At 31.4% G+C, this 22,279-nt stretch overlaps 2 protein-coding genes and 1 long non-coding RNA gene across 5 annotated transcripts; 1 reads left to right on the top strand and 2 right to left on the bottom strand.

Moving 5' to 3' along the window:
* Positions 1 to 87: 87 nt before the first annotated feature.
* Positions 88 to 16,296, bottom strand: LOC143195635 (uncharacterized). Of its 3 annotated transcripts, XM_076402936.1 has the most exons (16): positions 15,862 to 16,257; positions 15,690 to 15,777; positions 13,501 to 14,037; positions 12,996 to 13,434; positions 9,534 to 11,195; positions 9,412 to 9,477; positions 9,284 to 9,358; positions 9,065 to 9,229; positions 7,373 to 7,597; positions 6,492 to 6,716; positions 5,618 to 5,842; positions 4,988 to 5,231; positions 2,092 to 2,219; positions 1,872 to 2,032; positions 1,728 to 1,818; positions 88 to 1,643 (listed from the first exon to the last, which is right to left on the bottom strand). In XM_076402936.1, the coding sequence occupies exons 1-16, from the start codon at positions 15,891 to 15,893 to the stop codon at positions 1,567 to 1,569; spliced, it is 4,440 nt and encodes a 1,479-aa protein (XP_076259051.1). In that variant the 5' UTR covers positions 15,894 to 16,257; the 3' UTR covers positions 88 to 1,566. The 3 variants fall into 3 exon arrangements, with proteins under 3 accessions (XP_076259051.1, XP_076259049.1, XP_076259050.1); XM_076402934.1 differs by having other exon boundaries at positions 12,996 to 14,037; positions 15,862 to 16,296; XM_076402935.1 differs by having other exon boundaries at positions 9,284 to 9,365; positions 9,425 to 9,477; positions 12,996 to 14,037.
* A 507-nt stretch (positions 16,297 to 16,803) lies between these two features.
* On the top strand, positions 16,804 to 17,180 carry LOC143195639 (uncharacterized). Its single transcript, XR_013005572.1, has 2 exons — positions 16,804 to 16,944; positions 17,106 to 17,180. It is a non-coding gene; the product is annotated as an uncharacterized LOC143195639 (long non-coding RNA).
* Positions 17,181 to 18,908: 1,728 nt separating this feature from the next.
* LOC143195637 (serine/threonine-protein kinase TBK1) lies at positions 18,909 to 21,709 on the bottom strand. Its single transcript, XM_076402939.1, has 6 exons — positions 21,602 to 21,709; positions 21,279 to 21,511; positions 20,878 to 21,113; positions 20,516 to 20,820; positions 19,542 to 20,467; positions 18,909 to 19,487 (listed from the first exon to the last, which is right to left on the bottom strand). Exons 2-6 carry the CDS (start codon positions 21,467 to 21,469, stop codon positions 18,956 to 18,958), a joined length of 2,190 nt encoding a protein of 729 aa, XP_076259054.1. The 5' UTR covers positions 21,470 to 21,511; positions 21,602 to 21,709; the 3' UTR covers positions 18,909 to 18,955.
* Positions 21,710 to 22,279: the final 570 nt, after the last annotated feature.

Here is a 22,279-nt window from a genome sequence, read left to right as displayed (position 1 = left end):
TCTTTTGTACGTTACACTTAGTTACTAGTTTAATATGAACCACTATTCCATCAGATAGCCAGGGTCACGAACAAAATTAAAATAATATACTGTTTACACGTCTTTATTAAACATTTTCAGAAACAATAACAGAAAAAAAATTATACATCATTATTAATTAGTAGGGATTCAATATGTTAAATATGGTTTGGATTCATTAAAATTACGAAGGAGTTTCAATAAAAAATGTTAATTAAGAATAACCTATATATATATAAAACTGTTATATCTGAAACTACACTATATCTAACAGTTGCAATTGTCAAACAAGCCTATTTATTGTCCTGTCGCAATATCACTTCGATGTTTCACTAGTTCCCAAAATCTTCTAATCTCATCTTAAATAACAGGTTCCATCAAGTGGCGATGGATAACTCCGTAGCAGATGCACTTTGTACTAGAAGGTCGCAATATATTTTACGCTCTGTTTAATAGACAATCGCTGATTTATTTATGTGGTTGTTAATAAACTATTCCTGCTCCTTGATTTAACACAAAAATAGCATAACTATTTGCTGATATTTACCACTTTTATTTTATAAATGAAAATATAACAATTTCTCATATTATATATCCCCATACAGCATTAATATGACAACCGGAAAAAATAGACTACAATGTAAAGAAAACCAACATGAAACTAAACAGTAATGAACAACAATTAACTCAAATAACGGCAAAACTGACTATTTATTGGTGGAAAACAATCAAGAATTTAAAATTTCAATCCTACGAATCCATCAATACGAAACATGAATATCTAGAACGAAATTTTGATGATTTCACATTATTGATACCTTCAAAGGAGATATCAACAGACATTAAAATATGAAGAAGCCACCCTCAGAAGTAATCCTAAAAAATATTTTAAAGCTAAAATATGGGCATTAAGACGATAAGAAAAGTTTCTTTAGAGCCTGTTCTCCCAACAATTATTGTCACTGACACCACCTATTTTATTCCAAAAAAAGTAATACAACTATGAAGATAACAGGAATACAAAAAGTGTTGGTGATATCAGGTAACATGTTTAAATTACAAATTACACAAATTCCTCTCGCACGCTGTTGAACTCATACGTCAGATAGAATCATCACTGTTAAATGGAAAGAGACTAAGGCAGCGGTATCACAGACCCATACTATAAAATTACGGGACTAAGGGATCAGGTTGAAGACCAAATCCACCCATGTACACTTCAAACATCAACAAACTCATTACATATTTCTCTATTACGTAATATGATATTACAGAAACAGAAACAGTTTATGTATAATATTATAATTATAAAGTCAAATATTTTGTCTGGATATATTAAATTCCTCGAAAAGTTCTATACAAATAAAATACATTACTAAATTAGAACTACCTATCTAGTTTGCAACAGATTTAAATGCTTTTGCTCGCTTATTAATACTCATAACTCTGATATAATCGAAACAATTTATTGGCCCGCATTTTTACATATAAGTTACTTCAATATACAAATATACAGCACTATAATTTTTTTATTGTCACAGCTGTTTCTCAGTTTCCTTTAACCTTAACATAATGCAGTATCAATGGTGATTCCTTGTCGATATTCCTTATTGAATATTCGATACCTGAAAACAATAATACATCCTTCAAAATAGTAATCAAATTACCCAAAAATAACATATTTATATATATATGTCTTATTATATTACCTAATGGGACGAAGAAAAAGTCCCCTTGATACACCATATTTGTTTTATTGTGTAGTTGTATACAAGCTGACCCGCTAACAATATTATAAAACTAAAAAAAAATTAATGTCAACAAAAAAAAAACATACAAAAAAGATAACTCACGAAAGAGTATTTGGTGGCAATGCTGGGCCTTTTTTGGTCCTCTGGATTTAATTTTAAATATCCACTGCTAAAGTTACCACTGGGATTTTTCATTGATTCTTTCACATAGAGATTTTGATATCTCTGAAAATCCGATTCCGAAGGAGTTCTGTTCAAATATTCTGAAAAAAAGAACAAAGTGTTTATTCGCTATTTATTTAAAATCAAGAGATACACTTACTGATGCTACAAAGCGTGTCGTTGGACATGTAAGTGATGTAATCATCATTCAATAACTCTGCTCCCGTTAGCCTTGTAGACTGATTGAGAGTATTCGATTGGGAAGTGACCGTCGAATCATATTGTGAACTGCAATAATATAAAAAAAACTATTGCTAAGAAAATAAACTAACATGAAACAAATCACTCTATTATAAACAAAATCTCGAAAAATAATTTTTCGTTTAACGTTTGGCTACATTTATCAACAATTTTACAAAAAAATCGAAAATATAGAAAAAATTAAAACAACAAAATCAAAAAAAAACACACAAAAGGGCACAACTTATTTAGTTTATTATTTATTAGAGTTAATAATTCCCAAAAAAAATTCATATATTTCATATACATTCATATAACATATGATACATGAATCCTAATGAAAATCTAGGCTTAAATTTATTGAAAAATCTTACAGTATTATACTTTCAAAACGTTGTTAATGCCGCATGGTTTAATCAAAATAAAGACCTGATTTACAATTAATACAAAATGTTAAAAAAGTTAAAGTTAAAAAGGGCGTTTAAACATTAGATGATGATTTCGATGTCACTCACAAAGAAAGCCCTGGAGGAAAAAATTCAGACACGAAGAGTTACATGACTTATTGGACAAAAACCCGGCTCAAACCCTCAAAGTCTAGCAGTTGATGAAATAAGGAACTGTTCTGTGTGACTGCGACAATAAATTGATGATGGATCGCTGCCAAATCAACATCGGTTTTCCAACACAGTATCGCCAGGTTACCAGAAAGGTAGGAAAAAGAAAATGATTTCTACAGTTATTTTGAGATAACGAAATAACAGTTTCCTATTAATGCAAAGTTGGTCGGAACCTGTCCATTTCTGGAGCATTTCGTTAAGATAAACCTAAAATTCTGAAAATCTGCATTTTAAAAGAGATAAAATGCCACTAATTCGCACATTATTTCATACAATCCGTCATCAAAACAGTAACTTCTATTATTAATCAAACTAATTCTTTCGAGGCACATGGATACCCATGTAGCGACCTCGGGGCATGTCGTACTTTACATAGTGGAATAACGGTCTACAAAATACCCAGAAATACAATCCCAGATGTTGAACACGGGCGGGGTGCCAGCAGCGACAACTAGAATACGATAACGAATAGCTAGCAACCCCGAGAGGTTTATCTGGGATGTTATTGAAGGATATTTCAATCATTCATTAACCGACCATCGTTTGGTTTAGACGTGACACCATCGACTGTCGTAGCCTGGTCACCAGGTAACACCGCTGCCATCCGTTTTATCTATTTTGTATTTATACCCCTATTGAGATATCCCCTTTGAGTTCTCGGCGAGAGCTCTTATTAAATTATGCGAGCTTCTTAATGTTCAAGCCCGCAGCTGAAACAATTTAGCTCCGTTTTTCCTACTGGTGATTGCAACGCTTCCAGTAGAAAACGACATAAGGGATCATCCCAAATTTTTCACATAATCTGTGACCGTCTGTCATTTGTAATCCCTACCGCGTATAAGAGGGCAACAGAAATACAACCATGGCGCTACGCTCATATACCTAATGACTTGTCCATGCGAGCTCTACATAAAGATGCGGGTGCCCTTTCTGGGCTGCATCATCTTTTCGCCAGGTTTATGCTGAAAGCTCCCCAATCATTTGGCTGTCTATACAGACGGATCTAAGCAAGGAAATTATGTTGGAGCAGGCTTTACATCCGAGCTCGCGGAGGCGCCTTTTAAATTTCCCTCCCAGACTGGTATTTTCACCGCTGAACTATTAATATATAAAGTTTTATTGTCCATTCAAAACAAGCCAGAGAGTAGATCAGTAGTAATTTTCACGCACTCCATGCGCTCCCTGGGGAGTCTGAGGTAGGCGCAAACAAATCACCCTTTGGTAGAGAGCTTATTAGGGAACTTCATACTACCACAACAAGAAGCGGCATAAATATTTCTTCTGTCGGTTCCTTCTCACAGAGGAATCGCGGGTAGTGAAAGAGCCGACTACCTGGCTGGAAAGGAAGATGATTTGGCACTATTGAGTTTTCTGTATCAGAGGGGTGATATAAAGTCCCCTTGTAAAATCCTTTTTAGAAATCTCGACCAACTACATTGGGACCTACTAACAACAATGAATTATAGGAAATCAAGAAAGACTTCTATTTCTATAAAAATGCCAATATTTGAGATATAAGAAGACATAAACTGAGCATCTTCTCCCGACTACGAATCGGGCATTGCAGGTTCACCCATGAATATCTGTTAAAAGATGAAAGACCTCCTATGTGTAATGAGTGGCAAACGTTATTAGTGTCAGACATCTACTAATTGAATGTCGCAAGTACAGACCCCTCAGACAGCGACTTGGAATGGTGGACTCCATGGAACATTTTCTCCAAATAAACAATCTGGATCAACTAACTACCTTGCAGCCATGGGTATACCCCTGCTTGTCTAGCCTTAGCAAAGACTGGGTTACTATTTGCACTACTCATTCTATTCCTTATGTTAAGTTTTTATTATTCTATGTAATTATGTAAAATACATGGTTTATTTACATAATGTACCTTTATTTATGTATATATTCTATTTATACTCTCTATGTTTATAAATTTGCGTTCTGTTATTAATTGTAATCCATTTTGTACACTGCTACTTATTATTATTCTTATGAATTGTAACCAAATTTGTACACAAAATATAAATAAATAATTTTTTGGAAAAAAACCCACTTTATCCATCAAAAATCATCATTCAATCGAGACCAAGCACGAATTTACACAACATGTGGATTAATCGTTCATACATCAAAATTTTTAGCTCATATATTATCACTATTAATCTTTATTTTATCATTTGTCATATATGTTACCTTGTTATGGGTAAATTTTCCATAGCCCTCGTAATCCTATCGGTGGTTGCCCTAGCGATATTTTTTTTCTTGTCACTTTTGGTTACATATCCATTCCTTACACCATTTAAACTGGAGTCAATTTGTGAAGCGGGTTTGGTATTCGATACACTCTTCTTCGTGGCAGAAACAGTGTTATGGGATTTGGGAGGCGGCATTATTTCGCTGGTCATAAGATCAGTATGATTGGTTAACATCAAATTGTCTAACATAAAAACACACCATTAGTAAATAAGACAGCACATAATTAAGAGTATCAGATGGTTCAATGGTTATATAATGGATAAAAAAGAGAATAGTTTGAAAGTTTTGGGCATTACAAATAAAACTACAAGAAATAGACAGCATATCTCAATAAGGTAAAGTATAAGTACCATGCCTCTTTCATATAGTAACTGATGAATGAAGACAATAAGAACAGAAAACACTGACCACAAATATAAATACACCTTAAAGACAAATATTTTTTATATTAATAAGAATATAGAAATAGTGAAAAATAAATTAGGGTGAAAGAACATTAAAATTGGTAAAAGACTACCAGGTAAGAATACTAAGTCAATTAACTTCTTTTTAATTTTTTAAAGTTACCTTGTGCAATAGTTTCAGTTGAATTTCTCCAACCAGGGATTTCTTGTCCTGAATTACTCAATTCACTTGGTAATTCCATTTCTATTTGATCGTGCCTGGTATTACTCAGAGTCGCTGATTCATGTTGCTTATCATTTATTATTGGCGTATCCGAAGTTCGATTATCCTCAAGAGCTTTCTTTCGTCTACTATTTTTCTTTTTGTTCTTTGCATCCACTTTCTCTCCTGGGAAAAAAAATGCATTATTATTAAAAAAATAGTATTCAAAATAATTAAACCCAAAAATTAATTCTTATCATTTCTGCAAGATAAAAGGTATAACTTAAAATTCCACGAGGGGATACAGAAAGGCTTTTAAAGAAGCTGATCAATTTCCACTTCATTCCACCCTGTCATATTTGGTCTTACTTTTTTTTTGATGGCATCCATTCTATTATAATATTAGTCTCACCACATACTTCAATGATTAAGCACTCCATGGTTTTACATTTCATACCACAATTATTTCATAATTATTTTTCTTAGTCTTAACATCTATCTTAATATTTTTATAACAGCTGTATTTCTGTTTATCTTAATCATTTTCATTATATTTTTACAAATAAAAAATACTTCAAGAAATAGACAGCATATCTCAATAAGGTATAAGTACCATGCCTCTTTCATATAGTAACTGATGAATGGGCGAAGGCAATAAGAACAGAAAGAACAGTGACCACAAGTATAAATAGACCTTAGAGACAAATATTTTGTATATTAATAAGAATGTAGAAATAGTGAAAAATAAATTAGGGTGAAAGAACATTAAAATTGGTAAAAGACTCCCTTGTAAGAATACCAAGTCAGTAACTTTTTAAAAAATTTTTAAAGTTACCTTGTGCAATAGATTCCGTGGAATTTCTCCAACCAGGGACTTCTTGTCCTGAATTACTCAATTCACTTGGTAGTTCCTTTTCTACTTGATCGTGCCTAGTATTACTCAGAGTCGCTGATTCATGTTGCTTATCATTTATTATTGGCGTATCAGAAGTTCGATTATTCTCAAGAGCTTTCTTTCGTCTACTACGTTTCTTTTTGTTCTTTGCATCCACTTTCTCTCCTAGAAAAAAAAATTGTATTATAAAGGAAAATAGTATTCAAAATAATTAGACCCAAAAATTAATTCTTATCATTTCTGCAATATAAGAGACATAACTTAAAATCCCACGAGGGGATCTAGAAAGGCTTTTAAAGAGGCTTATCAATTTTCACTTCATTCAACCCTGTCATATTTGGTCTTACTGTTTTTTTTGATGGCATCCATCCTATTATTATATTAGTCTCATCACATACTTCAATCATTACGCACTCCACGGTCTTAAGTTTCATACCACCTCTATTTCATAATTATTTTTATTAGTCTTAACATCCATCTTAATATATTTTTATAACAGCTGTATTTCTGTTTATCTTAATAATTTTTATTATAATTTTACAAATAAAAAAAACTACAAAAAATAGACAGCATATCTCAATAAGGTAAAGTAGAAGTACCATGCCTCTTTCATATAGTAACTGATGAATGGGTGAAGACAATAAGAACAGAAAGAACAGTGACCACAAGTATAAATACACCTTAGAGACAAATATTCTGTATATTAGTAAGAATGTAGAAATAGTGAAAAATAAATTAGGGTGAAAGAACATTAAAATTGGTAAAAGACTACCTTGTAAGAATACCAAGTCAGTAACTTTTTTAAAAATTTTAAAAGTTACCTTGTTCAATAGATTCCGTGGAATTTCTCCAACCAGGGACTTCTTGTCCTGAATTATTCAATTCACTTGGTAGTTCCTTTTCTACTTGATCGTGCCTAGTATTACTCAGAGTCGCTGATTCATGTTGCTTATCATTTATTACTGGAGTATCAGAAGTTTGATTATCCTCAGGAGCTTTCTTTTTTTTACCAGCTTTCTTTTTGTTCTTTGTTTCTCCTTTCTCTCCTAGAAAAAAAAATTATAAAATAGCAGACACTGTAAAAATATCAACTTAACGTGTACATCATATTATTCACGAATATTTGGGTATGAGAAAGCTCTGTGCAAAAAGGATGCCGCCAGAGTTCACTTTTGACCAAAAACAACGAGTTCATGATTTGGAGCAGTGTTAGAAGATGATCAAGCGTAATAAAACCGAATTTCTGCGTCGATATGTGACAATGGATGAAACATGACTCCATCATTTCATTCCGAATTCCAATCGACAATCATCCGAGTGGGCTATACATGATGAACCCGCTCCAAAGCGTGGGAAAACGTAACAGTCGACTGGCAAGGTTATGGCGTCGGTATTTTGGGATGCGCATGGAATAATTTTCGTTGACTACCTTGAAAAAGGAAGGACCATCAACAGCGACTATTACATAGCGTTATTGGATCGTTTGAAGGGCGAAATTGCTGAAAAACGGCCGCATTTGAAGAAAAAGAAAGTATTGCTTTACCAAGACAATGCACCGTGTCAAAAATCCATTGAAAGGACTTCCAATTGCTTCCTCATCCACCCTATTCTCCAGATCTGGCCCCAGCGATTATTTCCTGTTCTCACATCTCAAAAGAATGTTCGCTGGGAAGAAATTTTCGTCGAATGAAGAGGTGATCGACGAAACTGAGGCCCATTTTGAAGCAGAGGACATATCATACTACAAAAATGGTATCGAAGAGTTGGAGGGTCGCTATAATCAGTGTATCACCATTGAAGGGAATTATGTTTAATAAAAAAACTAATTTTGCCAAAAAAAATGTGTTTTACTATGGTAGGCCGGGGGCTTTTCAATTGACCTGTTAATGACAGCTTAAAATGAACTGAGATGTAAAAAAAATGTTGGTTCATTGGAAAGAACTATTCCACATAGTAAGTTGCTGTCTTACCGATCTTATTAAAACAGAGTACGAGCTTGTGATTGATATTCCGCTTTGGTTGTGATGACAATCTGATGACATCTGAGGTTGACTGGGATCAATTCTCTTTTTCATTTTGAATAGTTTTAACCACCAATTACAATTTGTATATTACAAAGAAAATAAGATTATACAGATATTTACAATTATATTTGCAATTAATTAATATAGGTCTTTGAATCCTTCCCGAGCTTGGCCAATCTTTATCTCTTGATTTATTTTTCACGATTTGTCGTCTTTTTGATAACCATCACTTTTAAATTGATAAAAAAATAAGCTCGGAAAATAAGTAATGATGCAGTAGCATATGTTTCCACAATATATGTGTTTGATAGCTGATTTCTTCAACTCAAATTTTAACAGATAGAACAGATGTGAAAATGAATCCATAAAATTTGCCAAATTTTGTTAATGTGGATCATCATTTAAGCCTTATATCATTAATTATCGACCAATATATAGGGATCGAAGTCATTAATAACTAGTAAATCTTAGTTTTGGCCACTTACATACCTACAACTGTATCCTGTTCAATTGGTAAGGATACTGCTTCAGGTGCTTCCTGTTGGACTGTGCTGATATTTGCATTACCATCATTATCTTTTTCTAAATTAGCTCCATTAATGTGACTTGATTTATCACTTATGCGAGGCTTTCTTTTATATCCTCTCCTTGATACTAAAACAACAGTTTAAAATTAATAAAACACTAATTTAATTAAAATATACTTACTAATCTTCATGGCATCGGTAACAATAATGTCAGTGTGGTGTCGAACAGGTTTTCTTTGTCGTTTTGGTCTAGTTTCTAAAAACTAAAAAATATATCCACTTTAAACACAAAAATAAATTAAATTTTACCATGAATACTGACGTTACTTGTCTGCTGCGTTATAATAGTCTTCCGTTTTCTCTTTGAAGGTTTCGCTGTTGACATGTTTTTTTACTATAAATTATGAAACATATATATTTAATAGTAGTACCTTTTGCATTAGCCCGCGAATTACTTGGTGGTTCCGAATCCCCTGATGTTCGTTTATTTGGTTTACCACGTTTTGATTCTGGTTTTAATGTTTCAGTTATTTCAGGTAGTGGCGATTGATGAACATCTTCTGTTGATTTTTTAGGAGGTACTCCCGGAACTGCTTTTTCAGAAACAACCATTTTATCAACCTTAGATCGAGTTAAGCGTTTAGAAACTGACACCCCTTGTTCCTTTTTTTTCGATATATTAGATGAGGAAGCATCAACTGTACTAGTTCTTTGCTTATTATGTTTAGTGCCTTTGGGTGATTTATGGGAGCTATATGTCAAAATCTGCCTTTGTTGCGCTCTTGTTTTGTTATCGCTTTTTTCTCTGCCTTTGGTTGTATTTCTTAAGATTACACTATTCGTAGGTTCTGTTAAAGTATCATCTACTGAAGGCAAAACATTGTCATGAGCCTCTATATTTGAAGATATAGGACCATTTTCTTGTCTTTCTCGAGATTTTTGCTGGTCCACAAAATTAGAGTCTATTGAAAGACTACTCATTTCTGGCGAAAGGGGAAGATGATGAAGAGCTTGCTTTTTTGAATTTAAATCTTCGTTTTGCATAACAATTAACAACTCTTTGTTTTTCAGTTGTTCAAAATCAGTGTTAACATTGTTTTTACTTGATTCTTTAATTTTAGCATTTTGGCTCGCGGCATTATTCGCTTTCTTTAGTTCTAATAACTTTACGCCTAATAAATTCTTATCAGTTACTGAGAGTGAAATCGAAGCTTCTTCTGTATCGTTCAAATTACTATTAACTCTTTCGGTCGTCTTTGGAAACAGTTGTTTATTTAAAGAAACCGCCGCTGTATCCGTGTCTAGTCCGCTTTCGTTCGACATTAACTCCTTGGTATTTTTCTTCAACGACATCCGAGTTTTAGATTTTCGTCTCGGAAGTGATATTCTTGATTTACTCAGAGCAAGCCTGCTCTTTCGCTTCTTCTTATTGTACTGTCTCTTTCCAGTTTGCATTATTGTCACCCTGTCTTTTTTAGGCATTGTACTTTTTGATAGAGTATTGCGAGTTAATGTGATGTCTTCAAAATCTGAATCGGAAAAATCATCCAGTTGTGACGACGTAATCTGATTCTCGCTCCTAATGAAATTCAGTTTGATGCTGTCACAATTTTTTGACGCCACGTCCATACTTATTCTCCAAGGTTTTGTTAAAGCAGAAGGTGAGAAAGGCAAGGACTCTATATCACTAAAGTCCAACAGAAAATCGTCCCCTTCCGATAAACTATCATATATATTACGACAATTGCTATTATAAGCGTTATGTAGAACACGGGTCGCCATTCCCGTTGAGCCTTCAGATACGAGGGACGTCGGCGACATATTGTCCTTATTTCCGTTAGACCCTTCTGTTACTTCAGCAAATGTATTAGCTGCTGATAACTTTAAGTATTGTCTATGTCTTGGAGTCATTTTACTATGTGATTTGTGCGGAGTAACTTGTGTTGATCGGGTAGACTGAATTTTCTCCACGGTCTTGTGCAACATATCCCGTTTATCCGCAACAGACCTAGACCTAGGCCCTGTCTTAGAATAAGAGTTTTGTTGAATATGTTGTCTTTGCGGCGTTTTAGGGGATTCGGCGGTCGGAATAGCTAAATGGGAAGAAATATAAACACATAAAAAACTTTTACAAACGTTTTTTAAATTTCATTCTGTTAAAGTTCTCTATATTTTTTATTCTCTATAATACTGTTACTTCGTTTAAAGAATGTCCATTATATTATTTTTTTAACTGAAGAATATATAGTATTTTCTTATTTGAGAAGTTCAAAAATTAGTTAATTAGTCACCTTTAAGCCTTGAATTTCCGGGAAAACACAGAAACAAAATTGTACAACTACTACTTATTACGTTTATACAACAAGTCAGGAAAATAGTATTTTCATGTAATGAATGTTTTCTCTTCGGTGAGATTCACTTTTAAAATCGAAATGTTCAGAAGGAAGCCAAGAAAAACAATTCTAACGCTGGAGTTTACTTAAACATCATCACTATAAACCCCACAGAATAAACTCGCGCCACATTTTTCCTTTTATGCATATATGAGGAAAATGACCTAGAATCTTCATTTTCGAAGAGCAATAATTAAATAAACGAATAACGAATGATTTAAAATTTATAAAGTTCCAGAGGCTGATTTTCAAAGGCGTTTCATGCAAATGCTATCATTGGATTTCATTGAATAAGTATTCGAAAAGCAAATGAAATTGCTTTTTCCCTTGTTTTATCTTAAAAACGTTAAATATAAAAGATGTATCTTTCAGAATGGTAGAATGTTCAATGGTATTAAATGTTCTATTCGTCAAACAAATTGAACACTTTCGATTTCATGTTATTTTTGGGCACTTTCGATATCTGATAATATAAACAGACATAATTATCAAATTGAGAACCAGAAATATTGCCGAAAACTTTTGTTAAGCATTATTGCATCTACAATATCCACTGATGTGGAGTTATATACGTATCTTGGAAGTTATTTTTCAAAAGACGGCAAATGTATATCAGACACATTGAAGAAGAAATTGACAAATGGAATTGTGAACAAATGTTAGATTGGAATTTAACAGCTCTTGGAACATCGGAAAAAAACTTTCTGAATATGGGATTATGTTTCAATATTGACAATTTCTAAGACAGGGTGATGAGAGTGGAAACAACTAAAGGTGAGTATATAATTAATATATGATACTGGAAATCTTATGATAGGGTGTGAAATACTTATTAACACAGGTACGTGTTTAATTGTTCAGAATATACATGAGAATTTGGTTAAAATATGTGAGCAGAGAAAGAATACTGTTTTGCAGATATGGTAAATGCATTGAGGAAAATGCGGTGATTAAATCTAGTTTTATGAAAAGATATGTATACAGGCAGTAACAGAACAAACTCAAGATAAATACAATGATATCAAAATTACTTTACAAGGAAATACTGCACAAAAGAAAATAAGAACCAAACTTAAAAAGTAGATATACTATCTAATGAAAGTAGAATACATTACTTGGATATGCAATTGTTAATTAGGAGGCCTTCAGGGGATACCACTACATAAAAAGTCAATACCATATTGGTAGTTTGGAAAAGAGTTAAATGTAAATATAATAAAACACAACCTCAACCTACAAACTATAATAAATGTAGTATTAATTGTAGTTTTAAGTATTTCAATAATATATGCATTAGATGTACTATAATGTTCAAGTAAATGATGTTTGATAACAGTATTTTTTTAAATATTTTATTTAGATTAGAATTTTATTATATGTCAAAGTCAAAGTGAACTAAAATTCAGAGTTGATGCCGTAACATTGTGAAGTTTTGACCTCATCAATTCAGATTACGTGAGTTCACTGTTTTATTGAACAGACTATATATATTATACTTACCAATTGGAGATAATCCAACTGATCTAGCAAAATTTTCGAAGGCTCTTCGGGCATCATTTTTGTCGTGTTCAACTTCACTAGTCCTATAGATATCTTCCCGTCTTCTTATTCCCGGCGTTTTGTTGACATAAATATTGCAATCTTCGTCGAGTGATTTTTCTTTCGGACAATTAGCTTCAACCATTGTTGATCTATCTTTCTCATGACCAGCGTTATCCTCAGAGCTATTAACAGTCTGATTTCGATGTATTAACAGTTTTGCAGTACAATTCGTAGATCTAAAACTTTTGTGGATATCCTCCAAAAGTCCGGCCATCTCATCTTCAGGATTTTCATCACTACATTTATGTGGGTTCTTTTTCATTACTGTTCCCATGGCCTCCTCTGTATCACTCATAGAGCACAATGACACGCTTCTGTTCATCTCAGCCAAGTCCCTCTTAACAAATAAATTAGGCATAGTAAGATTTATCATGGATGGTGGTTCTGGAGTTTTTTTTCTCACCGGAATTTTACTTGTTTTATTTTGCTTCAATTGATATTGTTCAAAACTATTATGCAATTCTTTTACGGGAGACACCTGAATCCTGCTTCTATGACATGTGGTATTTTGTTTTGGGGAAGGTGACTGTTGTAAACACGGCAACGCTTCTTTTTGTATACTATTCTTGCGCCTGTTGGGCGTAATATCTCTCCGACTCCTGCGTATTGAAGAAGCAGATACTTTTCCTAGCGCTTCTTCATTCTCATAAATTAATGAGGAACCATTTTGAGGCAAACATTCGTTGTCATTACTTTTATGTTCATTGGAATTAATTTCGTTACTGCTATTATTAGATGAATCATGAGCTTCTCCACCAACATTTATAGGTGAAATGGGAACAGATGAAGTATTCTCAAAAAATTGCTGATTATTTTTATGATAAGGTGTACTGCTGATAATATTCTTTTCTGAACTCTTAAAAGCTCTCAGCAACATAGATTTGCGCAGTTTTGGCTGTAATGTTTTCTCCTTCAACATTTTTCCTGTCGGTTTTATTTCCTACATAAAAATATTCTTATTACTATATAACATAGGATAGTCATAAAATAAATACTAAATGAAATCTGATAAATATAATCATTATCCTTTAATCTATTACGGTATACCAAATGATTTGCAATATTAACTTAATGACCTACCATACCACCTAATACCATTATATTGAAGATAATTTTGTAAGAATATCCACAATTTCATCCAGTCTGATTGAAACTAACTAAAAGAAATAATGCGCCATAACATATTACAAAATTATATAAAATGTCTGAACATATTGTGTGTATTCCCAGTACACCTTAACCATAAATTAAAAGTTTATGAAAAAAGGCCTTTAAAATGGACATATTTTTTATCTATAACAATATTAATATGTATTTTAATAACAGTTTTAGTTATTGATGCAAAAAGTTTAGAACTAGGTAAATTAATTTTCATTATACTTGAACTTAATATATATATTTTTCTAGTTTTTATAGTTAGTTAACTTATTTACTTTATAGGTACTGTCAGAGACATCTTACATTTATTATACACAGTATGGCAACAATTTACTACGATGATTACACTATTTGCTTGTTTCCTTGTCAGAAATAAATTAGCAAATGCAATGAATATGAATATGAATATCCAAGTCACACTAGAAAAACAAAACATAATCCTTGATTATCGGTATTAAGTTTCATTTCCATAAAGCTAACCAATTCACTAAGTATAGGCAATTTCTAGGAATATATACTATTTTCTTTTTGCAAAATGTATTATAGCACATATAATGATTATTGCAAATTCTACCATATGCATCATAAATAATCATACTGGTACTACTTGCAGACATTACCTCCTCAGAAATTACACAAATTTTATCATCTTTAGTACTACTTCAAGCTCAGTATGCTTATTACTGCTCCTGTCCTATAAAAATGCACAAATCATAAAATGGACATTCACAAAGATGATATTAAATGGTATTACAAAAATGTATGCACAAATTTATATTAAACAACTCTTTTTTTAGATAAATTTGACAGAGATAATAAATTGCCAAAACTAAGTTTCAATAGAATACATCCAGAAATCACTATAAAAATTATGAGTAATATATATTATCAAATAATAGAAATTAGCAATACTGTAAATGAAACTTTTGGGTTTCAAATACTTCTTATGTTGAATTTTAATTCATCAATAATGATTAAAGTATTTGATTCATTGATATTAACTGGTTTCCGACTCCATTCTACAATTGAGTATATATTTTGGTGTGTAATGCTTAGCTTAGAAGTATTATGTATATTTGTAACAGTCACAAAATTATCTAATGAACTGTACTCTATTACGAAAATTATGAATATGGTTGATTATAAAATTAATAGACATCTACAATTAGAGGTATATAACTAAATTACAATTACATTTTAAATGCTGTTTAAAACTTTTCTTTGCAGATAGAACTGTTTTTATTACAATGTAAACATCAATATTTGAACTTGTCAATATGCGGATTATTTCCATTAAATAATGAAACTTATTTAAAAGTAAGGATTTTTAACAATTGAATATTAGTTTTATAACGATGCTTTTTTAGCTTTGGGGTACTACATTAACATATATAGTTCTGTTAGAAACACTAAGTAAATAAGAGATACACATACCTTTAAGTTTTCAATACGTTCCTGTAGATTTTGAAATGTATTTTTAATGGTATTATTAAACTTTTGACCACGAACACTCTTTTTATAGCTAAAATTAAACAGAAAAGATATAATTTAAAAGAACACATTTTTCATTATTCACAGTACACTTCACACCATTTCAAAAACTTACATTCCAGGCTTGATTAGTTCCATTTTTTCCATGTTTTATCCTGTAAATCTAATTATTATCATTCTACGCCTTTTGAGCTTATTTCAAACAACTGTCATTTTAAGACATCAACGGTTTTGAAATAGACGCCAATAAAAGAACAGTATGACCTACGTAATTGGCTATCTACGCGCATGCGTATTTGGGTAATTTAACTTTCTAACTTTTTTTTTTAAACGAATATCTGTTTAAAAATTATAAATAAAATAATTTTCATTCTACTGTCTTTTTAACTATAGAACGGTTCGGTTGTCTCTATCACTATATACAAACATTATTGGTATCCACCTCATGCGTACGCCAAGCCCATCATATACCTTTTATTGTGTTTTTTCCTGTTGGTATGTTAAAAAATTTGACGTTAGCCCATAGTGTAAATATTGTATTTACTACTACAAAAATAGTATTGGGAACAATCGACTGAAATCGACTATCGACTGTTCAGTAACTGTATACTTTTCGTTCGACTGTTTTTACTAGTAACTGTTTTCAGTCGCTATTTTCGGTCCGACTGATTTTATTACTATTTACTATCGACTGTTTCAGTCGTTTACTTTTAGTTACTATTTTCGGTTCTACTAGTTCATTCGACTGATTTTTAAGGTCCTGGCCTTCCGTTCTAGCCGCGACCTTGAAAGTAATGCACCGAATTTATGCTTATATAGATTTATATGTAATATATGTGGTTTAATGTTTTTTTGTAATTTGCTTGTGAATAACTATATATTGTAAATTAATATAACAGCATTTTGGAACGCTAGTTTTCGAGGGCAAAAAAATTAAATTGTAAATGATACATGATAGTAAGATACTTTTGACTGGCATAGTAGATAATACTTTGGACTGGTATAATAGGTAATACTTTTTTGATAAATTTTCAGGATTTTTGTCCAAGCCTCTTGTTTGTCGAAACTTTTTTCCTAAAATCTTGAAAACCAAAATTAGGTTCCAAAGGTTTCAGAAACTGCATAGATCCAAAATATGTCAAGAATTTTTTACAGTAGCAGCTGTTAAATTTCTTTAAAAAATATTAGCCGTAAACAGGTGAATAAAGTATATTAAATATTTGTAATAAATACATTTTTTGATAGGAAAACTCTACTTTAATATTTAACAATTTATTTTGTTGACTATTAAGAAGAGCACCACAGTTTTTATTTGTTAACGAATGGACTAACTTAACAGAATGTTTTCAACTTTTAAAGCCCATTGAAATAATGACCACCGAGTTATCTGGAGAAAGATCCCAACGATGTTTTTAATTAGACGGTTAATAAGAGAACATTCCATCAAATCTAGGATTTTAACAAGTGGATGGAGAAAAAATGACAAAATTGTCTATTAGATGAGGTCAATAAAAGACTGGCAATTTTAGAAATGAATACGATACGCGGGAAATCTACATTTTTAGATCTTAGATTTAAAAAAGCAGGAAGTATTGCAAATAATGCTGTAGCGATACAAAAAGGTATCACAAAAGAGGTATCTTCCATTCTAACTTCAAAAAATACAAATATAGTTCCACAACTCGAATTTCAAGACAAAACTACTGACCAAGAATGTATTGACATCTGGAGATATTTTGATAAAAAAATGGGTAGAATGAAAGAAGTAATTACTCCAAGTATTGCAGCAACTTTACAGATTTAGCAGTATTTGGAAATTCCATTTATTAGAAAACACATTGGATTTTTGGCAAACCCATAAAATGAAACTACCTGAATTATATCAGTTACATGTAAAATATTCCTCTATATCTGCAACATGTCCCCTGGCAACAAGTGGCAAAATCTGGACAAATAAATAAAGATTGAAGAAATCGCCTCACGGGATAAAAGTTGAACATGATAATATACAGTAATTTAAAAATATTTCTGTTCAAAAGCAAATAAAACTTTTTATTTAAAAAGGCTGTGGTAGTTATTGTAAGATCATTTTTAGGTTCATCATGGATTAGATTTTTTAATGATTACGTTGTATACATTTACATTTTATTTAGTAGTTATGGTTATGCAAAATCTTTAGTTTTTAGGGTTTAGTTAAGTTGTATTGTACTATTTATGTTTATTATGCTGTTATTTAAAAATAGTAATTAATATATTAAAACACGATAAAACATTTGTGGTGTTATTATTCCATTCCTTTTTACACATCCACAGAATATTCAGTATAAGAGCAATCCTACTTCCTTTACATTTATTTTATTTATTACATGATAAAAGAAATTAGGAAATTAGTAATTTTGTTCTCCTTTTCTTTTTTAAGGTTATCAAGTGAATGAATATATAAACATCTCCGTCTGGCTTATAGTACCATTGGAGAATATAAAGACATTTAAAATTAATTGGTTGGAGCATTTATCTCCGTCCTTTCCTATCTGACATTTTATACAGTCAAGAATTCGTAGATCTTCGTCTGACATCACGAATGTTAATAGTAATTACTATTTTCAGTTGCTATTTTTTTTACTATCGACTGTTTCGAGTGTTTTCAGTCGATAGTTCCCAACGCTAGTTATAAAGCAATAATTAAAAGTAGTTTTGGGACAAGTGTCAAAAATATGGATGCATTTACAAAAGTCCTTTTTTTTTGACTATCGGCTGTTATATATAGATGTTATATACTGATGGTTCCCAACGCTATACAAAATATTACTCTGTGCGTTAGCCTGTCATGATGTAACGTCTGATTTTAAATTGAGTATCTGTTGACTGATTTTTGGTTATGCTAGAACTTTATTATTATAATTAATCCGTCTTAAATCTAAGATATAATTATGGTTATGTATATTCATAAATCACGTTTGAACTGTCAAATATTTCTAATTAAAATATGATAAAAAGAGTACGTTCGACCGTAAGAAAATACATCTTAATGTAAAATGTTAATAATGGTTTGAAAAAAATATCCCGAAAAATGTGATTTAATGAAATTACTAATTATATATTATTTTTGTTCGACTATCGAATCATTCAAACAATCTGGGGGCTATCAAACAAACGAATATATCAATTTATAAAATATATGTATACATAATATTAAAAAATAAATATAATCATTCCAATTGGTTAACAGTAATAAGTTCTTCTGTTGTTTTATTTAATGTATTCATAAGTGTGTTATTTTCTAACAGGATTTCTTTAATATTTTCAGCGTCTTTTTTGTAGCTCTTTAGGATGTTTTCCAGTTTCTTATTTTGGCCATTTCGGGTACCTTTGATGACGTTGTTCCTGCGTGACGGTTCCTGAGTCTTTACATATTCATTAAATTCTTCATTATCAATTGTCAGTTTCATCTCAAAATCCTTTAATTTGGACTCATATTTGCTTACGTCAGACGCGAAAATCTCCAATTTCAAAAGAATGTTTTGAGCCATTTTGTACCAGTCGCCGAAATTTTCAGCCAGAGCCTCGTATTGAGGAAATACTTCCTCTTCTAAAAGGTCCTTAATCTTGTTTATAGTTTGGGTGATTTTTATTTTTTCCAGGATATGAAATTGTTCATCATTAAAAGACAGATTTCTGGTAGCCTTATCTCTCATTAAGTGCTGCCAGGAGTCTCTCAAATGGTCTACTAACGTACGTGCTCTGAAACAATACAAAAAGCAAAAAATTAAGAATCGAAAATAGATAAATAAGTACCTTGCTGGGGCAAGAGTCTTAGCTGGACACTTTAGATCTCGACTCATCGAATCCCATTGCAGTTTTAGATCATTTTCTTCAGCATATTTTGTATACAGATTATGCAAACCCACAACCACCATAGTGGTAAAATCTTTGCTTATTGCTTCTAGCTGTTCACTGGTATTGATTTTACCATTGTAACTACACATCTTCTGAGCCCGCTCAAAAATCTGAGCTGTTTTTTTAAATATTTGGGTGAGTTCAATTAAGTGTCGCATCTTTTGATACACTTCTTTCAAATTATCATTTATGTATTTTGTCAAGTTTTCTACAGTATCATAGATTAATTGGCTAGCTAATGAGTATTTTTCAATTTGCCTCTTCGCTTGGTGACCAATACTACAAGCATATTTGGCTTGACTAGCATCATTTTCCACCGATACCACTGCTGAAAATTCATTAAACTTTGGCAATTCTTGGAAGGGGGCAATGTTAACATTATTATCCTCTTTACTTAATAAAAATAAAGGATCTTCTTGAGTAGTACTTGGAAACCCGCTGGCAGTAACATAATCTTCTACTAAATTAGTTAATAGTGAGTTTTTATATAAAAGAATTTGATTTTCAGCATTGATATCTGTCTGTTCAAAAATATACTCTTGTAAATGCTGATAGGATTCTTTAAGATCGATAAATACTTTGATCAGAGAACACTTGTTAATATGAAATATAACAGTTGTCTTGCGAGACAACAATAAATCTACCATTTTAAAGAAATGCTCAAAACTCCATATTTTTCTAGGATCTGCTTCTAAAAGTCCAGCCAGTAATGGTGTGACAAATTTTTTAAGGCCAACACTTAGCTGACAATTTACTGGTAGTTCTGTTTTCCATTCTATAGTTCCATTTTCCTTGGTCTGTATGCCGGATATAACACCACTTTCCTAAAATACAAATGTCATGAATATATTAATGTGTAATTTAGGTATTACCTTTTTTGTTGTAATATGAAACATAGTTTCTTTATTTCTTCTTCCACCATATGGTCTAAAGGGTAGATTTCCTGTAGCAACATGATATAAAGTAACTCCTATAGACCACAGATCAATGTTAGCTCCGAATGTTTTATTTGCATGTTTTCTGAGTACAGCTCTTTCATACATATCAGGATGAAGATATTCTTCTGTTCCATATAAAGACACAAAATGTTGTCCATCTTGAAGTTCACGTGCAGCCCCAAAATCTGTCAACTTATATACTGTGGTACCATCATCTTTAATAAATTTCATAATATTGCCTAAAATAGTATATAGAGTATAATAGACACCAGTAAAGCTATATATGATATATTTACCTGGTTTTAAATCTCTATGTACTAAATTATTGTCTCTTAGGTGTTTCATACCATTATACAGATGAGCCAAAACTAATAAGAATTCTGTTTCTTCCAGACCATAAGTATTTTCTGGATCATCCAATATATTAAATAAACTTCCACCTGTACAAAGTTCCATGACAATAACTTTACCACCATTTTCCTGCTCTTCTTCAATTGCCAACAATTTTACAATATTTTCGTGATTTACTTTTCTATAAAAATAACAATCAATTTATAGTACCATATATGATAATTTATCATTAAAAGAAAAAGTATCTTATATAGAAAGTCTTTATATGACAAAAAAACCACAGAAATATAAAATAGTTATCTATAAAAATTAAGATTTGATTAGATAGTTAAATTTATACAATAACCTTAATACTTCAAATTCTCGAATCTGTACTTCTTGAGGACGTAATGTTGAAATATGATTAAAAGTTTTAACAGCTACTGGTTCACCATTCACTTTATTAACGCCTTGATGTACGGTAGCTGTAGCACCTTTACCTAAAATACTGGTTGTGGACCACACATAATTAGCAGAACCTCTGAGGTATGATGACATATTTATGTTTGTAGTGTTCTATCAACCGCTGATACTTGGTAACTGTTTTAACGAGTTGAAATTAGGGAATGTTTTGACAATAATTCACATCAATTTAAAACTACATACTAAATTATATTAATAAAGTCTTACAGCTACTGCGGAATGTGAATGACAGATAATCGAACGGGTAACGATTAGATTGCTAAATAAACCTAAATCTGCAGATTACTAAATATGCAAACAAAAACGAAAACATAACCTATATAATATTATTAGACATATATATATATATAACATGGAGTACATTTTCGGTGACATATGTCAATTTCTTCTAAAGACAAAGATTCATTTTTATCGTCAGAGCTGAACACAAGAGTCTAGATCTGGAGAATCATGCATTCATGCGCATAAGGATTCGAGTTGGCAACGTTGCCAGTAGCTGAGAATTATACGTATATTTAAAGTATAAAATATAAATAGACTAAATTAAAAATTATGTGATATGGGGATACCTTTATAAACATCTTTTATTTTAAAATAATTTGGAAAGAAAACAATATGTAATTAGTTATACATATATAAACATTACAATAATAAATCAGAGGTATATAATTTTGTAAATTATTCGTATATTTAAAGTGTTTAAGATATATTCTAGAATTCACAAATTAGCCCTTTGAAACCATTCAATTATGTTCAAATATAAGCAAATTCATTGGTATAATGTTCATCTTCTGTAATATAATAAATGTAATCTGAAATGCCTCTTATAAACATTTAATTTTAAAAAGAAAAAGAAAAACAAAAATAACAAATACAATTTATTTG

This window comes from Rhynchophorus ferrugineus, unplaced genomic scaffold (genome assembly GCF_030347505.1).
Source record: "Rhynchophorus ferrugineus isolate W39M unplaced genomic scaffold, kcgeb_rfMv2 rfM4, whole genome shotgun sequence".
Taxonomy (NCBI): Eukaryota; Metazoa; Arthropoda; class Insecta; order Coleoptera; family Curculionidae; genus Rhynchophorus; species Rhynchophorus ferrugineus.
The sequence above is the reverse complement of the archived record's forward strand: the minus strand, read 5'-3'. Positions and strand labels throughout refer to the sequence as shown.

Bases quoted from the DNA above. Each gene is read 5' to 3' on its own strand.
- LOC143195635 (XM_076402934.1), bottom strand. From the start codon at position 15,893: ATGGAAAAAATGGAACTAATCAAGCCTGGAAT. The intron at 14,038-15,689 runs GTATGTGTATCT...ATTTTTATGTAG, and splicing joins AACGTATTGAAAACTTAAAG to GAAATAAAACCGACAGGAAA. The intron at 6,717-7,372 runs GTAACTTTTAAA...TTTTTTTTCTAG, and splicing joins CACGGAATCTATTGAACAAG to GAGAGAAAGTGGATGCAAAG.
- LOC143195637 (XM_076402939.1), bottom strand. From the start codon at position 21,469: ATGTCATCATACCTCAGAGGTTCTGCTAATTATGTGTGGTCCACAACC. The intron at 20,821-20,877 runs GTAAATATATCA...ATACTATTTTAG, and splicing joins ACATAGAGATTTAAAACCAG to GCAATATTATGAAATTTATT. The intron at 19,488-19,541 runs GTACTTATTTAT...GTATTGTTTCAG, and splicing joins AAGACTCTTGCCCCAGCAAG to AGCACGTACGTTAGTAGACC.